Below are 21,016 nucleotides of genomic sequence, written 5' to 3'. Positions count from 1 at the left end.
ATGATCAGTAAACGAGATACCGCGTCTCTACTACTCCCAATATTCAGCGTCTTTTTGAAGTCTTTGTTGTTAGGGTTTTGTTATTTTTTTGCGTATTTGCTAGGTTTGACCCCACGCGGGCAACCTTGACGCACTGTATACGATTACTGCACGCGCATGCATAACGTTACCTTTGGAAGCACCGTGAACACGAGGTGCGCTGGCACGAAGTTGACGACGAAGTCAAGAGATCCAGTGGCAATGGTACTGTTTTTTCTTTATTCACCATTTTCTCGACACGCGACGAAAGGTAGACGTACAAATACAGACGTATAGGCACACACAGAAAAGAAGTTCTCGCGTCTTCTCTGTCGTCATACACAACTAGGAAAGGAAACAGAGAGTGTCATTCGCCGTATAAATACATTCTTCGCACACCACATAAATAATTCGCGCGTCTCTCTACAACCGCACTGACAATAAAACCAAACGAGAGGGAAAAAAAGACGAACCAAGAAGTATAACATCTAACCTACCTAGACAGGAAAACTTGCACATATTCGCTTCGCTATAAATGCAAAATGATCGGTACACTTGGCAAAGTTGTCATTACGAAAGGTGTCTCACGAAAGTTGAAGAGAACAAATTATATTACGCCTAACCACTAACCAGCGTACCTTGTGCGCTAGGACACCGCCCCACTGCGGTCACGTGGGGTAGATGGTACGTGACGTCACTGTGACGTCATAGCATCGAAAGTCCATTCACAATGACGTTCGAGCGCAGAGTTGGGTGCACTTCCGACTCGCGGAATAGTTACGTAACAGACAAATGCTCCGTGAAGAGATACATCTTAAAAATGATTCGAAGGGGGAAGGTGTGTGTAAGGGTTGAAATAAAATATTTCCGTAAAAGCGCGATACCTTCCCACGGAGAGTGATTTATAAAAAGAGAACTACCACGAACGTCAGAATAACGGGAAAGACTAGACGAGAAACAGGAGTCCCATACTGGACAAAGTATATAACCTAAACGAACGAATGAAATACGACTAATAAATGTAGTTTCAGGGGTATATGTCATAATGGTGCGTTTCTGTAAGCAGCACCCTTGGCCCGTTTAAACTGCCTCGTCATGGTGAACCTCTGAGAAAGAATGGGCGAATCAAGCCCATCATTTTCGCCGCAGAGCCGCGTATCTCTCGCTCTTTCTCAGAAAAGTGAAAGTGAAAAAAAAGAAGATTAAGTCCTCCGAGATGGCCTCGGCACCAAGAGAAAATGGCACATACAACCCAGACGGAAATGTCCCGTCGTGTGACGCTAGAAAAGAAGAAGCGCCATCGAGGAAGCAAAAACGACAGTGGCTTTTTTTCGCGGAATCGATTAGAAAGCCGCGAATCCGGTGTCTAGATACAGTCTTCCCCTCCGCGTCTGATTCAAAGAGATCCAGTTTCGAGTTAGCACAACACTTTTTTTTCCCTTCCTTCCAGATCTAGATAGAGGGGCCGGGCCGCACGCCGCATTAGTCGCCTCCGTCAGAGTAGGGGTGACCCTGCGCACACGCGTGTGTGTTACTGAACTTGTGTGAGCGCAGATCGAGCAAGGGACCACGTGGGGCGAATAGCGCGGAAACTGCATCATCCTTTGCTTCTTTGTGTGAAAATAGCTGTTTGTCGTATACGTATGTGTGCGTTTTTATGTGTGGGATGTATTGTCCTTTCTGGCACAAACATTCTATAGTTCATTGTGCAGCGCGGTGGATCGTATACACGGCTACCAACAAAGCCGACTCTAACTCGCCGTGACATTCTACGCTGGCCTGCTGAAGAAAATTGACAATAGGCTCTGGGGCCTTGCATTTCACCTGTCCATATAGAAGACAGAGCTGTCCCTTCCAAGAACGAACGGCTATTGTCTCTTCAACACATATTATCACTTTTCAACGCCTATTGTCACCCCAAAGCCTATGGCCACCGTAGTATGTCGCTTTGAGTTAAAAGTTCTTGTTGAGTGGCTTTGTTGAGAGCCGTGTAGCATCTACCTTGCCGCACACTTGTCAAATGAACTGTAGGTGGGTGACAGTCTGTTGTGATTGGAATAACGAGATCAGGTGTTTTATCTTCGTTGGCTCCCTCAGGAAACACTGAACCTTCACGGTTTGTGGGAAATAAAATTCGATGTTTCCGAAGCAAATTTAGCACCCGCTTTTCAGAAGAGCTTACTACTGGAATACATGGCCTCGTTGTGAGCGAACTGGAGCACGACTATCGGCTTCACATAACCCGTTTCATTGATTTTTAGCTCAAGGTGTAGCCTTCCAGCGTTCTCTGTGGCACCACTAAGAGTTTCGCTTTATCGTGAAGCGACCAGCTATGCTACTGCGCAAAATTTTGGAGGGCTTTGTTGTTGTTTTGTTGCTGATAGTCAACGTTCTGCGTTGCGGGGCTGGTAGTCATGTGGAAGCACTGAATACCTGTACCACGCTTGCTGTTTTGAGTGAACTAACGTCGGGACATTACCATGGTGTCGATACCAGGCAGATATGTCCCTGCCAACGTGAAAACAAGGTGATGATTACCAGTATGTACCCTAGAAGATCTGGAGACAGAACACAGTTCTTACATCAACGTTCGCCCACAGCGAAAGTTCATCTGCGGTCACACACGGATAGAACGAAGAACACGTGTCTATAATAGTTGTGAGTCCGATGTCTCGGGTCATAAACGTGAAGTCATTCCTCCACCTCATCTTTCCACCAGCCACACTCGCTCCGCACTGTTCCTCACGCGCACTCGCAGGCCTCGACCACCATGTTGGGAAGACTCTTCTGCTTGAGCACCTGGTCGCCGTCGATGAAGATGAGCGATATGGACGAGAGGCGCGATGGCGTGCAGCACAGGCTGAGCTTGAGCGTGTCGTTGGCTCCGTTGCCCGCTGCGCTCTGCAGGAACCTCTGCAAGACCGTGGTGTGGTGGTACTTGTTGACGCTGATGTCGTGGATGCACGTGCCCCGGCAGAAGTTGGCCGAGTAACCCGTGGGCTGGATGATCCAGCTGTCCCAGCCGATCTCCTTGAAGGACACGTAGAAGGACTCTCTGCAGCAGCGTGATATGGAACCGTTGCAGTCGACGCTGCGCCGGGACCTGGAGGACGGCGCCGGGGCGTTCGGGTCCGTGCGAACCACCAGGAACGGCTGCTTGTCGCCGCTGGAACCGATGGGCGCAGCGGACGCCGATGAAGCCCGGCACGTCTTGCAGCTGATCTCGAGTCCCCTCGGCCTGTTGCGGCGGCCGGCCCACTGAGAGACCAGCTGCGTGAGGTCGAAGCGGAACCAGCCGGGCCTGGGAGAGCTGCTCTCGAAGGCGACCACCCGCTTGTGGCGGTGGCGGTTGCTGCGGTGCGAGTCTACGGACAGCTCGGACACCGCGAAGGTGTGGTTGGCGCCGGAGGAGGCCGCCGAGGGGTCTAGGTCCTTGAAGACCCACAGCTCTGCTTGGCCCACGCTACGGCTGCTCAGCTCGTTGTTGAGGTGGAAGACGAAGCAGCTGCCCGGATGTGGGCCCCTAGAGGTGCACTCGTGCGAGTCTGCGAATGAGGAAAAGAAAAATGGGAACCAAGGTTGTGAGCTACGAGGTGGCTTGCGTCATCCACATCTCACACACTGCAGGCGGCCTCTGCTCTCCCGCTGAGTGAACAATCACAATGAGGAAGCCACGTTCTTTGTAGTGGCGTAAGTTACCACTCCTAAAGCAAGGACATGCATGGACCAGCCCAAACGCACCCCGTGGTACCGTAGTGTTTCAGACAATCATTGTATGAAACTGTATGCGTTGTACGCCCTGCATTTTGAAAAGTTTTAACTTTTTTATGGCCATATATGTGTTTGTAAGTATATGCTGAAAAACATGCACATACCCGTAATTAAAGGCTTAAACGTGTACGTTATAAATACTTGAAAAACATTCAAGGATATAGGCCTGAAAAGGTCAGACCAATGGGCCCGTTCTTTCTGTGCTTTGCTTGTTTTTAACAAACAAGAATCCTGCAAATGCATGCATGTGGCTTGGATAAAAATATCATACTCAAGAAAAAAAAATATCGCGAAACTTTCCTCAATTTCGTATTCTGGAGCAAAATTGGTGAGTTTTAAATCTTAAAAATACCTCAGCGCATACTCGTAAAAAGAACCAAGAAATTCAGAGCTGTAGCCGTCTTCGTGCACTCACAAGGTTCGCCATGTTAGCGACCAGCACATCAATTCGGACAGTTGATCTGCTCTCCTATGCTTTGCCATACGCCACGTGTTTGATGCTGGGGCACTCTTGTTGACCTCGTCGTCTACTACCACGTGGCGATGCTGGTGATATTCGAGGACGAAGTAAACAAGTGGTAAACTCGGAGCACCAAATTGAAAAAAAAAAAAACGTATCCTTGTCGTTTGCAGCCACGAGTTCGCCTTAACCCGCGTAGAAGGGCTGTGCACTTGATTGCAAAACCATCGCTCCTACCGAACTTCTTTCAGTTACAGCTGTCGGACGTTTTTATGCTTCCCCACGCTATTCGTCTTATTCTACTCTACAATTTTATCTATCAAGTCAGCGAAAACCTAAATGTAATGTACGGACTGGAAAAGATGAAAGGCATCAAGAGGATGGCATCGCAAAATCAGTAAAACAGTAATTTATTTACTGCCACGGTTGAAAACCAGAGATCTTTCTCTGTCTGTCTCTAGGCAGTGAGAAGTCCGCAGTTTACATTGCAACAGTGCGAGAAAAACGAGGCACACGGAAAAACCTAAGGTGAAAACAGGATCACCGCGTGCGTTCTAAGAAACCGTTGCACCGGCGCCGTCAGCAGGTCGCTGTGAGTGCACTGCGGATTAGGTGCTGTCGCCAAGCGCCGTGACTGGAGATGAAATGACGAATAGGACGACTCCAGGGCGAGAAGATCGCTTTCAGAAGGAGACACGTATACCGCGAACGGGGTTATCTCTGCCCGGCAGCTCTTCGGCGAAGCGAGCAATGCCTCGGAGCGGCCAAAAACAAGTACGCTCGTCCCAGTGACACTGGCCCCGTTTTGATAGCGGCGAGGTCTCCCCCCCCCCCTGCGCTTCTAGTGCGGCGTTTACTGAGGACGGGTCTTGCAGAAATCCTGACACGCCTGGGCGCATAGAAAATATGGCTACGGCATGCTCCAGGAGGGCAAAGTACACTCTTCAAGACCGGACCAGTGCTGTTGTTCTTTCAGTCGCTTACCGAATAATTGTGGAGTGTGTTTGCATCTGCCGTTTGATTACGAGAGTATAGAAGAAGGAATAAACGTCTTGATAGAGCAGCCAAGATTGGAACGCTTTGAGACAATCCTGGCTGTTGGGCTCTCTTCACCAGCCAAAGCTGGTCGTCCGGGTCACAGCTGGACAGTACTCTATCCCACTGATTTGAGAAAGGGAAAGGCTAAAAGAGGGGCTTAAATGAGGCCACTTCCATTTCTCACACCACTTCTTACAAATATGATGGGCAGGACGGCGGTGCCACCCCTTTTGCCAGCCTTCAGTTAACAAGAACACCCGTGGCTGATACCACCATACGCAATTCCAGATTTACCCAAATCACGCGCGTATTGCAGCTTCTCGCGGAAGAAAGCCAAGTCCTGCCTCGTCACCTTGCGGGATTACATTTAAAGACTGGGCGCGGAAATGATTGTGTATCCAATGCCTCAGTGGCGCAATGCGCCAAACATATAAACGGTCTTGCTTAGCTAGGAAGCAAAGCAGAACATGCTGATCCTATGGCGCCGTTGGTACAGGACACACCTTGTGGTGGCGAATTCCCCACGGCTCTATACGAAACCTGACTTCGCTACCTAAATTGGAGGACCAAGGCAGCCAGCGGGGTTTTGGAATCGGTGGTAAGGCCGGTTAAAGTGTGGCTGTGCTGCCATAAGCAATACACCGGTGACCCGTGCTGTTAACAGTAGATTGATTGCCTACGACGGTGATCGTTGTGATAACGGGGATGATTATAACACCGTGATGTACGAACGTACGCGCAGACTGTTCGGAACCAGGCACTCACCATATTGTATACGACAGGGCCCTCCGGCCGAGCATTCAAAGTAAGTTTTGCCTTCCGCTTAGCCTGTACCCTGGTTTAAAAATTTGGCACTTGTAACTCTCCAACTTCCAGTGGGCCGTTACAGCACAAGCGTTGATACTCTACGCTAGCGCGGTAACGGCCCACTGGAGGTTGCAGAGGTATCATGGTAAACGCAATGCTGGATATTTAAATGAAAAAGCGTAAACGTTAAATGTCAGACTGAAATCGCAAGGCGTTCCAAGACCCGGTACAGAGCATTGCTACATGTATTGATACCACGTGCGCATAGCGCATATACAAGTACGTAATGCTGAGAACATCCAGCGCAAAAACGCGACGACGTGCACCTCCGTAGTAGTAGAGTCTTCATTCCAAAGCTGTCGTACATGAACTTGGTTGTGCAATTTTTTTTTCTTTTTGTGTAGCCTTTACGAAGGCACGTCTTGGCACGTGTTGCGGTTATCGGCGCTCTCCTTCCGCCGGCACGGAAGTTGCTAAACGCGCCCGTCCCCTTTGCACTCGCGTCCGCTGCAGTGTGCAGATTGCGGAAGCGGTTCCGCACTTCTTTTTCCCGCGCACGTGCCCCACGTACAGGCACAGTGCTCCCGCAGGTGTAATAATGCCAAAGGATTACATGTGTCATCAGGCAAAAAAAAAAAAAAAATACCATCCCTTCTTAAAAAAAGTTTAGAGAAGCGCGGAAGCTTGAAACAACCAAGTTGCGTCAAAAGTGCGCCGAAACCTTCGCTAAAAGTTTTGTCCAACCGATCGTCGAGCATTCAAAGACCCAAACCTGAAACGAAGAACGAACCCATGCGGCGATTTTTCGCGCACTAAGTAAACGCATCTACGAACGATCGAAATGTATACAGATACGTGCTTTATGAGCCAAAGGTACACTACCCAGCAAACCACATTAAGTCCTGTAGATATCCTGGAGATGTCAGCAATCGACATTACAGATGTCCAGGAGACGTACGGTTGGGGTCGAAATTACGTATATTCAACGTTGCTACAACTACAAAAAACGCATCCAAATCACACAAAGGATAACGTAGAATCTACGTCTCATGGTACTTTTATATGCTGTTTATGGGATGTTATCTTGGTGGTACAGCTTATGGATATTGTAGTGGCACGTATGCAAGACGTATATGTATGTCCAATCTACATTGTTTTGCTGTCTTTGGCACATATATCCATGTCTAGTGTACGTTAGTATATTGTATGCCTTTTTCATCACCGATACGTGTACTGTTATATCAGGAGCCGTTCCTTTTTCGTGGTTTTCAAATAACCGTTTTGACACAATGAAAGAAGCCTGGTTCCGCGCACGCGCCGTGTGACCAGAGATCTTATCAGAGCTTTTCGGTCGTCCAACCGGTCTACGGGGAAAAGCATACGTGTTTTGACAGGACGCCATTGGTCCTACTAAGAAAGCTTTCGCTTTAAAAACCCAGCGTTGTACACATCGGATGTTCGGAAAAATCCCCGTGCCGTACGGCGTCATCCAACTAAAAAAAAATTCCTGGAGAATTTTTCCTACGGGCTTTTAATGCGAAGGCGATATGGCTTCCCTTGGCGGTTCTTACGAAATACGTCTTTACAGCTATCTCTTTATTCGTTTTCATTGTTTTCTAGGCCAACGCTCGCGAGAAATTCGGAACTCCGCACTGAAAAAAATACAATCCTTTATCTTCTCTGAACAGCATGATTCGCACTATGAGCAGTAAGTACCTTAAAGGGAAACCATGATGTTCTTGCATTCAAAGTTCTTAAGCAGACTTAAGTTCCCCGAGCATTGGTTTAATTATCACCACGGCTTTGAGAAATTCTTACGAAAGACAGAGTTCCCCTTTTATGACTAACTCGTGTCCCCCAATTACTGTTGTGTCGTGCCAGCAGCCCGGTCTTTTGTCGAAATGATGACTGCCATCTTCGACGTCGGCTCAGGAGGTTTTGTACAAAGGCTACACAGAGGTGGCCACTGCACATTTCATTATTGGCAGTTTGGGTTCGTGCTTGAACAGTATTTAATCTAGTGAACGCTTACAGTGCAGTTTAATATAAATGATATTATAATACGTCAGAGTTGAATCTTATGTATTTATTTCGGACAGCACATACACGCAGTGAGCGAGAGCGGAGATACTAATAAGTTAGTGAACGTTCATTCGTGGAAAAAAGCGCCACGTCCAGTCCTATTGTGTGTTTCCTTTCGTCGTGTTTTTTCTTCGCGCTTTTTTCCAAGTATAAAGGTACGCGCACATAACGCGTTTTGATGTTTTTTGTTTGTCACGCCGAACGCCTTATCTCAAAACCTGAAAATTACTTCTTGTACATCCTCATAGAACCATCTATGATGAAGGAGATTGAATATATTGATAGATTGCGCTGCACCGAGGGGAATGTAGATTTGTTAAATATTTGCCTTGAATATGATGAAATCCTCAACTCTGCAGATCACGCACTGGAGTTGCGCGCATGCTAGCCTTCTCATTCCAAGAGTCAGGACGTGTTATTTCAGAACCGTCGTAGAAGGTTTCGTCCCTCAGATGAATCATGGCCCTTGAATTTGAGCCTACACTTTTCGTGCGTGCCGCTGCTGGACACTTGCGCCATAAGCCTGTTGTAGCGGCTTTTCGCACCCTACTTACAACATCCCGTCACCACGCGATTTGGAAACCGTGATCTTCCATGGCCCGATGACGCTTTAGCGTCATTTACCGACGAGAGCCAAGGGCTCCGTGCCTTCATCCAAGGTCACCAGCTGGTGGTGATGACGTCGTCCGAGAGATGACGTTCCGCACAATTACCGCTGTCAGTTATTCCGTTGGTGCTAGCGAAGGCATGGTCGTATCGCAGCGACCTCGGGACACTATGACGCGAATGCATACTTCAATTGCATCAGAAATGAAGTTGTCGCTGTTGTAGCCGCTGGTGCCGCAACTGCTGCCAGGGTTCTTCGATATACACCATCTGAGGAACCATAGTTTAGGAATCCAGGTCGTGTGAGACACCTGCTTCATTAAACCTGAGGGTGATGATCATCCCCACCACGAAGACGATGATGATGATGATGATGATGAAGATGTGGCTATCCCCTTTGTATCGGGTGGGCGCACGTTTTGCACCATAGCCATCTCTTCAAACTAACTACTCGAAGAAGAAATAAAATAGAAGGACTGAAATGATAGAGAGCGGTTTCTCTCTGCACGGATCATGTTGCGCCCGCAAGGCCCGCAAGTAGGGTGCCTCGATTCACGCACGTCCGCCGTACGAGGCCCCCTACCCGCAAGTAGAGTTCCTGAGGGGAGCTATATACAGGAACTCTACCCGCAAGTGTATTGGCGTGGCACCTAGCGAGCAAAAACTGAACTTCGCTAAACATTTATTTCATAACCTAACTTAATGAAACAAAGCTTGATGCTTTCCGCAATTTAGAAAACGTTTATTTAGATAATGTTTGCTCATGTTTTCATGGTTTTTCTTTTGTGACTTACGGCAGTAGCCACAAACACTTGGGATACTACTTCAACTTTGTGTCGACAAAGCTTACCTCTTTGTGTCGAGAAAGCTTGCCCCAAACTTACCGCTGTTAGTGCTCAGCGCAGGGGACCAACCGCGGACTAATTTTTTATGCATCAGGCCAGTGACTGTTTCGCAACTGGTATTTATTGAGTAACGCTACTCGACCGCTGGCTTAGCTCCGCAGAACGCAGTGCATTGTGGGCTAGCCAGTCGGTGCTGGCCTAGCGACTTATCGCCATGAGCGTATTCCTCTGGTTTCACATGGCACAGACATGCCAACCGTTGCAAGGAATCAATACGATGTGTCTTATCGGTCGCGCAATATGAGGAAACCATGTCGGATGAGCGCTATACGGTCAATGACACGCAAGTACAACGGGCGAAATTCAACTTGATATATATACGAACAGACAACTAAATTTCTCGCTCCTGTTAGTCGTACGCCCGTTATGCGATGATCCTTCCTCAAAAACATATTAATGTCACATGATTAATAAAATAACTTTGCTTTACGTTTGGGAGAAAACCCCTCCTGCAAGCTCTTGGTCCTGCACTTGCACATTGTCAAGGCTTTTTGAGCAAGTTTAATAATCATAAAAACAAACGGAATTCCGCATTTGTGGGACGATTCACAGGTGCGATCACAGCTCGGGATGAGAGCGTGGCTGCCGCCATTGTTTGGGCGTTCACCGAATTTTTTTATTGTTTCTATTGTTTCGAGAAGCATTTAGTTGCGATCATTGATCCAGCTCTGCGGTATTACCCCAAATATCTGTTGTCTCCCAAAACGCAGAGGCTTATATGCGGCTCACGAGTGGCACATGCTTACAACGCGGCACAAGCTTATTACGCGGCACACAAACATGCTACGCGGTAAACAAGCTTACTGTGCGGCACACAAGTATGCGGCACACAAGTGATCCGCAGTAGTTCGCGTCGAGTTATGTCTTCCGCAGTACAGATTATCTCGACCGGACGGGCGCGCAGCGGATTCGAGGGCGGACGTCTCCTCGGCTTCCGGCGGTTAGGCGCGGATGCTCAAGGTGGAACTTGTCCGTAACGTTACGGCTTCGAGCTACGGCTGGGTTACGGCGGATCGTGAAAGGGAAGCAAGTAAGTAAGGTCTGTAGAGTAAGGCGTTTGTCTTTTTTTTAGTTGTGGAAGTATTACTGAGGTCCTTATCAATAATTTGTGGTCTGAGCCGGCAAGGAGGAACAGGGGTGCGATAAGGGTGCACCGCTCCCTATCTTACTCTTGCAAGTAAGGGCATAGAGGTTGGGCACCGTTCCTTCTCCCCACCCTTCCCCCTGCAAAAAATTGTTATACCCACCCTATCACAGTGCGATGCTTTCAGCACGGCTTGGTCGCATTGTTCGAAAAAATAGCTCAGAGATGCAAAAAAAAAGTGACTACTCAAATTGAGTTGTCAACCCGCACACCAGTATATTTCTTCGAGAATCTAGGAAGCTTCATGTCATCGCCGTTTAAGATGAAGCAGACGTTCTAGCTCGCTCACCGTGGCGCCATCATGAACAGCTATATAAGCGTAGAGAACTGATAGAGTACCTGCAACACACAGGTCTATACCAGTGGCTGTGAATAACTCGCCGTATATGTACGCATCAACTTCTTGAACATCATCGCCATCATCTTTATCACGTCATCAACTGGCGTAGCAAGTTAGGCATTTTAGCCCAGCTAACATCGCCAGACTTCATTAAAGATCGCTCTCTCTCTCTCTCTCTCTCTCTCTCTCTCTCTCTCTCTGGAGCTGGCTCATGCTAAGCCCTTTTCGGAGCACCGCGCCTCCTTAGCAATTTAGAAAGCAAGACGTCTTACAGACGTCTCTGAACGCACGCTGCGATTGCTTTTATCTCGGATACAAGGATAGCAAGGGAACTTGGTCGAAATATTTATTACTTTTATCCACATAGTTGTCTGGACTTGATGCCCTTTGGGTTGTACCCGATGGCTTTTATCTCTTTGGAACCTGTTATAATTTTGGATAGTAATTGTTCAAAAGAACTTCACGGCACACTTAAGAACTTTTGAGTCACTAGTCATTAAAACCATACGACGTCCCGATATCGTGGGAATGAGTGGCATATTGGCCACCCGGAGACTTATGTCGATCGAATCAGCCACCCAAGGTACATCCCTTCCAGGTAGGCAATGAAGTCGTTGAAAGAGCCACAGAATACGTATGTCTTGGGCGGGTCATAGCTGCTGATCCGAACCATGAACGGGAAATTACACGCAGAATAAGCACGGGGCGCGCTGCTTTTGGTAAGAATTCAGATGTCCTGACAGGTAAGCTTCCTCTGTCACTCAAAAAGCTTATATTTATTCAATGGGCGTTTTTTTTTTGTGCGTTATTTTGAACATTGTGCTGTACCTCGTCACTTGCCCTTCCTTACGTAAGTCCTCGGGCCCTTAAAGGAGCCATGAAGAGAAAATACAACTTCGTTTAATTTGAAAGAACAAGGATTCAGTATCTCACTTAGCTCCATTAGAGTCACAAAAGATGCTTTTTTAACAAAAAAAAGGCAAGAAGTATTTAAAAACTTTCAAATTTTACACCACAGTGACGTGTTATGAGCAAGAATGACGTCACACGGGCCAACAATAAAACAAAATTTTCAGTGCGTTAACTGCGCGTTAGCATTCAAGTAATGCTACGACGACACATGACAAGTAAAAAACTAGAAGAGGAACAGCAGTACTTTCACCCCTGGCACACATGATTTAGACAGAACCTGGGTTATTCCTCGTGTGACGTTATTTTCGAATGACTAATTACCGTCGACAACATATTATAGTTGCAGTGGATCTTCGAAAGGCTTCTGACACCGTTTCCCATGCGGCTGTCTTTGAAGCTCTTGAGGAGGCCTAGCCAGACAAAACATTAAACAACTTCTGAAGGCCAATCGGACCTTCGAGATCCTCTGCGCCTGTCAATACACGAAGCAGTTTAGAAACCCACCCGGTATGCCGCAGGGGGCCGTTCTGTCCCCTGCCTTATTTAATTTCTGAAGACTAAGCTTGTGCAGGGTGTCGCAGACATCCACCGCGTCCACGTCACAGCTAATACCAATGTGAATACAAATAATGTTCTTTACATAGTGCGTATTTAAGCTATGAGCGGCTTTTTGTCAATACGCCTACCTCTTTTTTTTCTCTTTAGACTTTTGCTTGCTTGTCTGTTGTTTTTGTGCCCGGGCTGCTTGGCCGCCTGCCATTTTCGGGTCGTGCTTCTTCGTCGGTTGTTATTCCACCGTTTGGCCGTCAGCTATCTTGCCATCATGCTGCGTTGCTACTGTTTTGTTTCGAGTCACGCCATTCCATTCCGGGCGCACTGCAATAACGCCGTTTTGCCGCATGCCGTTTCGCCACCGCTGTCACCACCTCAGCAGTAACTGAATGGGCGCGTAAAACGCTGCGTCACAGGGATGTTTACGTACTACGAGCTTACGTTCCACTCGCCAGCTACAGCTCTATCTCTCTTATCTCTCTCTTATCTCTCTCCTTTCCCCTCGCGATTTCCGTAGGGGAACACCTTATTTACACGATGGAGGGAGATCCGGGCAGCACGCGCACGAGGCACTTTGATTGGAGCCCCCATAATTGTCAAAAGATTACGGGAGGAGGGGGGGGGGAGGGTTCAATTGGCGGCCAGCTGTCTGTCTCACTCTTTTATCTTGAGTCGTATACGCTTGGAGAGTGTTCCGCACGATAACATCCTCAATGAGAAGGGGGGGGGGGGTGGCTCCGCATTCCCAGCAAAGTCATCGTGCGGACTTTTATTTGCTTGTTTGTTGGGCAGAACTGCAGTGCCGGCAATAATTTTACGACTCCGGAAATTCGAGGCTTCCGCCGGGGATGTGGTATGACGGAGAATTTCAGCGGAAACTTCCTTTTCTTTTGTGTGACCAAATAAGGTCCCTCGTGAGAATCCTCCTCTCCCTTCTCCTTCTCCGTGCCTCCTACGTTGTGTGTTTTGACTTGACCTGCAGGGCTTCAAGCGACTGGAGCTCTAGCCGTTTTTTTTTTTGTTTGCAGATGCCTTCAGTTTGTCTGGAGAAGGAATTGAATAACATCTTTCAAACTGAAAATTATCAAGTGGCGAGAAGTACCGATCGCAGGAAACAAAGCGGCAAATACGGATTACAGGTGAGAATTTAAAGCGACGCAATCAGAGCAGACTACCTCCGTTAAAACTTGTCGCTTGTTATTTGAAGCTGGTTTATAAATGCCTAAAATCAAAAACGTAATCGAGCTATAGTTAGTTGAGAAGTAAATTATTCTTGGCGTCTTTTTATAGGCAGAGTACGAAAAGTTGAAGTTTCATAAAATATTTTTTTTCGCAACGCAAAAAAGACGGTTATCTTCAGCTAGGGCTGAGTTTCGATTTACTTGCTGTGCTCTAAATTGTTTGTTTATTTCCTGTTTTAAAGAGATGTGAAATTTAAATGCAACCCACGTTACATTGATCTGGATGTTCGGTATTTTATTTCAAAATAACGGGCCTACCTTATTGAAATTTGTTCATTGAGGTAACATGTCATCCACCGCCCGCAGTGACTCAGTCCCCTAGTCATTATTCTGTGGCGCAAGAAGGTGCAACTTCAATTTCTGACTGCAGCGACTATTACAAATGCAAAGTACTATTATTAAACTGCTAGGTACTACTAAAACTTTCGTTTCATTTTACATGCCTTTGGGATATAAAATTATAAAATGGCACCTTAGAGTAAGTATCAGTCACACTATCGTAATGTGTAGCGAGTAATTGTGAATAATCATGCTCAGTAGTTGTAGGAAATGGTGTCCGAAACAATGAACCGCGTGAACGCGAAATTCATATACCAGTCGAGCATGGGCTTGTCGATGATTTTAGAAGCGATATCCGCATCTACAACTGTATGCGATTATCTTTGGGTGGCTGAAAAATAAGGAGGAAAGAATCGCAAAGTCGTGATTACGGTACCTTATCGGAAAAAAAAGGACTAGCTTCCACTCCGCAATAAGTACCTGGGGTTAACCTTGACGTCCAGACTTAACTGGTCAACACATATAAATAACATATGTTCCTCCGCGAGAAAGAAGTTAGGATTTCTGAAGCATAAACTGGGTGATGCCCCCTCGTCGCTTAGACTTATTGCGCACAAATCCATTGTAAGACCCACCCTGGAATACGGGAGCATTGTCTGGGACCCCCACACTATCACTAATAAAGAAAAGCTTGAAAAAATTCAGAGATTGCCAGCTCGTTTTATTTATAAACGTTTTAGACATCGCGACTCCCCTTCAGCTATGTTGGAGCTCGCACACCTAGAGCCATTGGCCAACCGACGTAAAAGTGCCCGTCTAAACCTTCTACACCAGCTGTATTTTAATAAACTGGGAATCCAGTCACAAGATTACATAGCTAACAACCCTAGTCGAGCGTCTCGTCACAAACATAGCCGAAGTATTAAACCGTTCTTTGCCCGTACAGACCAATACAGAAATTCATTTTTCCCCAGAACGGTTTCCGATCGGAATGTTTTGCCAGAGTGTTCACCCTTGCTGTCATCCAATGTATAATGATTGCATACTCACCTGTTGATTATGTATCCCCACGTTCATGTATTGATCTTGTATCCGTACGCATGTCTTCTGGATGTGTACATCCCTCTCCTGCTTGGACCTCTCAAGGTCCGCAGTATTGCACAAATAAATAAATAAATAAATTTGTATTTTACAATCAGTGAGGTAATGTGAACTTAAGTGGCCACCCCTGTTTGACTGGTTCCTACAAGGTTATAGTTCCTCCACTGTCCTGTCTGCACGAACGTGTAATATAGCTATAGCTAAGACAATATATTTGTAATATAGCTATAGCTAATGGTTGCCATGTGTTATGTTTCTTCCGTTTGTGTTTTCCGATATAATGTACTGCGTTTAACGCTGCTGTGTTGCAAACCGTATTATGTGCATATATATTTGCAACGTTAATTATCTGCATTGGAGTCTAGTGAAGTTAATGTATTGATTTTGGGTTGATACGTGCAGCAAAATATGTTAACTATATATTTGTCGTCTAGATCTTTTGTTTTGTTCTGTCGCTATTTTGTTTTTGTTTTTAATTGTTATAGGAGGGTGAGGCTGTGTCAGGCTGCCGTAAAGCAGCTTTTTTCCTACTCTCCCTCACAACAGCTGTTGTGCAGCACCTGTACAAGTTGTGAGAAATAAAAGTTCAATTCAAATTCAATTCACATATGCGGTGGGTCCAGGGTCGTAGCACAGGAGGAGTCTTTTGGCGTCAGAACACCCCCCGAAATTTCCTGAGCGCTGCCTCCCTCATCTCTTTTCGACCTATTTTTTTTTGCCCACGCTATTTACACATTGCTTTGGTATATTAAAGCATGAAAACTAAAATAAAAATGACTAAGATTAGAGCAGAAATCATTAGGATATTGCTCGACCACAGGCTTTCTTTCTTCCTATGTTTTTAATAGAGGTTTAAAACACCCTAAAAAAATTAGCAGTCGCTTAGCTCGGCTATGCCAGGATATACGTAGCGTGAGCTAAGGTTTAGCGGGTTATTCTTAGGTTTTCTGGTTGTCTAGGATTAGTTTGATTATCATGCGTACTACTGCTGAAACGATTTCCAATCCAATATGACTTGTGTACCAATGTAACAGCCTCTATGGTGTATTAGACACGCAATAAAACATGAATGAATGAATGAATTCAAATCGAATCGAATCGAATCCAATCCAATCCAATCCAATCCGATGCTCCTCGCGCTTGCGCAGCACGGCCCTTCAAGGTCCACGCGAAACTGTTCAACCTCGGCCAGCGTAGCTTACGCTACAAAATATTTCTGGCTACGCCACCTGGTGGGTGTAGGGCATTCAAAATTCAAATTAGTCATTTAACGCGTACGGCAAACTCCTGCGCTCAAAAGCGGACATCTAAGTGTCGACCTGAACCCGAACCTCTACCTCGTCGTCACCCTCACCGCGTTAGGCCGGGTTCAGACTGTTGCCGCCACTATCGTGATAACTTCAAAGAATGACGTCATTTCACGTCTCAGCCAAGCGAACTGCGTGACACGCCGTTTTTTTACGTCCATAGCTCGCGATATGGCTTTTGCGCCAGTAGTCTGAACATAGCCTTACGCAAGGCTAAGGTGGGGTCAAAGGTTGTGACCTGATGAGTGACTGACCTTTCAAGTCAGTTGTGACCTCACCAGTTGAGTGTAAGTTTCAGTGAGTTCGGGATTAAAGTGAGGTCCAAGGTCAACTTGATTCCACCACCCTGTTGCAAAGGCAGTCACGGAGGCCCTTGAAGCAGTATCATCGGGACAACGCTCCGCTTTAAATTGCGTACTACGTTACGCGCTACGCGACGGAAAAACAAGCGCGATAACGTGTCGTTCGCAGCGTGCGCGTTCAAGTGCAGCGCTGGGTGTGAGCGACCGGCGACAACATTGCTTTGACGGCCCGGCCCGTCTTGGCTCCGCGGAGATTGGCTCCTTTGTTTCGCAAACGGCGGTGTTCTTTACCCGACCGGAGTCGCCGGTTTTGCTCCCTTTGAACCTTGCTACTTCACTCCCCGCCCAGATAGATGAAATAACACCCGCGAGACATCAGAGTACGCGGATTTTTATTTTTCATTGCTGTTTTTTTCACTCCCCTTCAGAAAACTTCGACACCACATTCCTGCGGTTATAGAACTTATTTTTCCAACCCTTGGCAAGAATATTATGGGGAAGGGGAAGTAAGTCGTCGGTCGGTACAGTAGATCCAGCCAGAAGACTATGTCGTATGGAGTGTTCACAAATATAGCCTACCGCGAAGTTAAAGATCGCAAACATATTTGTTTTTAAGTGCAAAGGCCTTCATGGGCTCGCCTTGTCGTCGTAGCTCGCTAACGGTCGATGTCAAGGGACTGCCGGAATCAGGCGGCGCAGCGAGATAATGGACCCAAGTTGAGCTTTCTCTACCGGGCTCAGGAAGTCACGCTGAGGCTTCGAAAACCACGCGGTTTAAATAGTCATAACCGTTCGAACCTCGTGAACCGCTGGCGCTTGTCATGCATCTCCCCGTTGTTTAGCGCAAAGAAAACTGCAGGTACATGTGAGGCAGTATATACGTAATTAACCGGCAGCGCCCGCGTTCACTCGTTGGGTGGTTTTTTACGGCAGTAAGCGAGAAAAGCGGCCGCGCAAGAAAAAAATGGTGCGTTCGAAATGACGCAAAAAGCAGCTCCATGATACCATTAAAGTAAGCACAAAAAGAACAGAACTCCCCCACTCCCTCAACCCCAAATGACACCCCTACTAGTAATCGGCGTTGAGAGCTTTTACGTGTATTTATAGTTTTTATCGTAATGATTTTTTATTAATGGTTCACCGCGCTACTAATTTTTATTTCTCGTTTGGCTCGCGTTACCGAGACAGGTAGCAAGCGTGTTATACTCTGACGTCAGCCATCTGGCACCGAACGATTGGGAAGACTGCCAGGGCTGGCTAACCACGTCACGGCTTTGCGAGAGACGTGACCTGTGACGTTGTTAAGCGTTCGCATGGTCATGCCATCAAAGTGTTCAGCATACTTGAAGCGAAACCGAAACTTAGTAAGGGTTTTTAAAAATGTAGCTCAATAAAACACTGCGAGCGCATTGGCTAGACGCATCTTCGGTGTGCTGCTACATTGCTTCGAGCGCCCAAGTTACCGTTCAAAAGTGCTGAAGCTTCTTCCGCCTTAGACTGGTAGTGAACACCGGCTCTCAGAACATGGCGACGCTCCAGCGAAATCGTGGATTTATCGCGGTACCAATGCGAATAAGAATGCCACCATTCTGTGCAAGTGACGCAAGCGATGCTATCCGACTACGAACGTATGCATAACGACATTTCCAAAGGAAGTACTCGGGCAATTGATACGCTGTTGCGTGAGTGTAGCAATAAACACTTAAAGTTCAAGAAAGTGCATTTTCTTCGAAAAATCATATTCACATTATTAGGTTTGTTAAAACGCAATATTACAATAATATTACACAATATTGTACAATCATCCACAATGTTGTTAATTACTTGTAATATTAATTTTGTTTGCGGCTGTTTGGTTAAATTTTGCTTATTTTCTTTTTTCATTAGGTTTGCTAAAAAATTACGACAATATTAATTTTGTAGTAGGGAAATTAATTTAAGCCGACACATATAATGCCTGCTTGCACGAGTGCACGAGCACGGCGACAAAGTTCCGAGGATTATCCACTTATTACAAAATTATCCGCTGCCAGTAAACAATGATTTCCCGTATGCCTACCGCACCTTGTTTGAAGAATAATTTTAAGCCTATCGAACGATTATGGCAATTCCCGCGCAGTTCACTGAGCAACGCTTTCCCTACAATACACGCGGAACTGTCACTCACCGTTCTGAGGAAAGATCACCGCCGTCTCCATGGTCCCGTAAAAGTCCTCCCGGTGTCGAGAGTTCCTCTCATCCTCGTCGTCTGCTCCAGTACCCGTCTTCGACAGGAGAACCTCTTTGTCGGCCAGCACGGACGGCAGCACGGACCTGGGTATCCTCACATTCGGAGGTTCCTTTAACCGCAGTTTCTTGAGAATTTGCTGCTTGATGAGTTCGATGCGCGCGTACCGGTATTCTGCGCTGTTCGCCTGCTCGGCGAGCTTACGAGCCGCGCAGTCATCGCACGCAGACGATGTGTAAATGGCCGCCGGTTGGTGCCGGCTTCCGACTTCGTTGCCTGCCGGTGGAGAGTTCATAACCACCGCGGACGAAAAAGCCGTAAGGAAGACGCAGCAGAAGACGCACTCCGACAGGGTGCCGTGGCAGGGAACAAAATTGTCGTGTCGATGCGCCGTCTTACCCATTTTGCGCGGTGTTAGGCACGATAATTCGGCACTTCCAGTTGCAGACGATTCCGATTTGAACGCAGACGACCGCGCGCACTTGGACGATGCACTTAACGGTGCGTCCGACCACTGAACCAGGATTGCGAAAACATTCGGATGCACCCGGCAGCACAGTGCTTGTAGAGCAGGGGACACTGGTTGTCGGCACCGGTCGAAGCAGCCGCAGCAGACGACAAACCCTCGGCGGCCGGATAGCAGACGACAACGGCAAGAAGGAACAAAAATGACAGCTGGAAGCGCGGCGGCACTCCCGGACCCAGGCGGACGTTTGTTACACGGCGTTACGAGTGCGCTTCTGTCGTCCCCTCGCACTTAAAAACAAAACAAAACTAAGAAAGAGCCGGACGACCGGCAGAGCACGACGTCTTGAACGATAAAGTCCCGGCTGGAAGGCGGGAAGCGAAGCGCAATCGCGGAAATACTAAACGACCAAGAAAAAGAACGGTCGGCTAAGCACTGGGAAAAGTTAAAAGCAACAGAAAAAATGACTGCCCGTAGCGACGTACGGCGGAGGGCGAACGAAGCAACTCCGTGGGCAAGTTGGCCGGTTGCGGGAGCGCTTTGGACGAGTGCGGTGATAGCACCTGATGCGTCGCGCTTTTATAAACGCCGGGGACTGCATTTCTGGATGGCGTTTTTGCGAAGGGAGCAAGCAAAAGCCGCAGCGAAATTGAGGGAAGAGGGGGAGTGCCACGTGCAATAGGAGCGGCAGTGCGTTTGGTTCGCCCTCTCGCTTTGTGGGGGTTACCCCGGACAGTTGCAACTGCCGGTTACGCTGTCAACACGCCCACGCGGAGCGGCAGTACCTCGTTTCGCTCAATTTGACCAGTGCTGCCGCCGGGCGTGTCTCCCACGTGCTTACAATAAAACGTTCGACGAAGCCTACGAGGTTGCTACATTTATGAAACCTTATGTGACTGTTGTGCTGAGGAATAAATCTATATGCGCCAATTCTGTTGGTGACATCAGTTCGCTCAGTTCTCTGGATTCTATAGTGACGGCTCAACGCGTTGCCATAGCACAGAATCCGTAGAGAAGTTTTCTAGCAAGCCTGCTGTGTCAGGGGGTGCATGCTCTTGGTATGTGCACTCGACATGAATAATATCAAATCAATCGGCTGTCCACCGAAACTTTTATTAACATCCTGCCCTTCAGGGTAGTTACGTTTTGTTCTTTATTCCTTACCCCACCTTTACGCACAAAGAACATTTTAAGCAAGAAACTATGCATACCTCATCAATCTTGATCCCCTCGTCGATAACATTCAAGGCCAGCAAAACCGTTACGCTCTCGAGATTTCAAAGTTGCGCATTATGTTCTTGGTAATCTTATTGTACTTACAGTGATCAGAGTCATCCATACGAATCTCTCTGGCAATGTTTCACTTCAAAAGCGTAGACTTGCAAAGCCTTCCACACCTGAACGAACTGCAATATCTTGTAGGTTTTCAGATTCTACCCCGCTTGACATTTCAAAGGC

At 47.2% G+C, this 21,016-nt stretch overlaps 1 protein-coding gene across 1 annotated transcript; it reads right to left on the bottom strand.

Annotated features, from left to right (window-relative positions):
- Positions 1–235: 235 nt before the first annotated feature.
- On the bottom strand, positions 236–20,126 carry LOC144162720 (growth/differentiation factor 8-like). The gene is made up of 2 exons (XM_077693363.1): positions 19,033–20,126; positions 236–3,563 (listed from the first exon to the last, which is right to left on the bottom strand). The coding sequence occupies exons 1-2, from the start codon at positions 19,493–19,495 to the stop codon at positions 2,761–2,763; spliced, it is 1,266 nt and encodes a 421-aa protein (XP_077549489.1). The 5' UTR covers positions 19,496–20,126; the 3' UTR covers positions 236–2,760.
- Between the last annotated feature and the right edge of the window lie 890 nt (positions 20,127–21,016).

Source organism: Haemaphysalis longicornis, unplaced genomic scaffold, assembly GCF_048455015.1.
Source record: "Haemaphysalis longicornis isolate Haplotype H1 unplaced genomic scaffold, Haemaphysalis longicornis Haplotype H1 scaffold_12, whole genome shotgun sequence".
Taxonomy (NCBI): domain Eukaryota; kingdom Metazoa; phylum Arthropoda; class Arachnida; order Ixodida; family Ixodidae; genus Haemaphysalis; species Haemaphysalis longicornis.
This window is presented reverse-complemented; position numbering and strand designations above follow the sequence as displayed.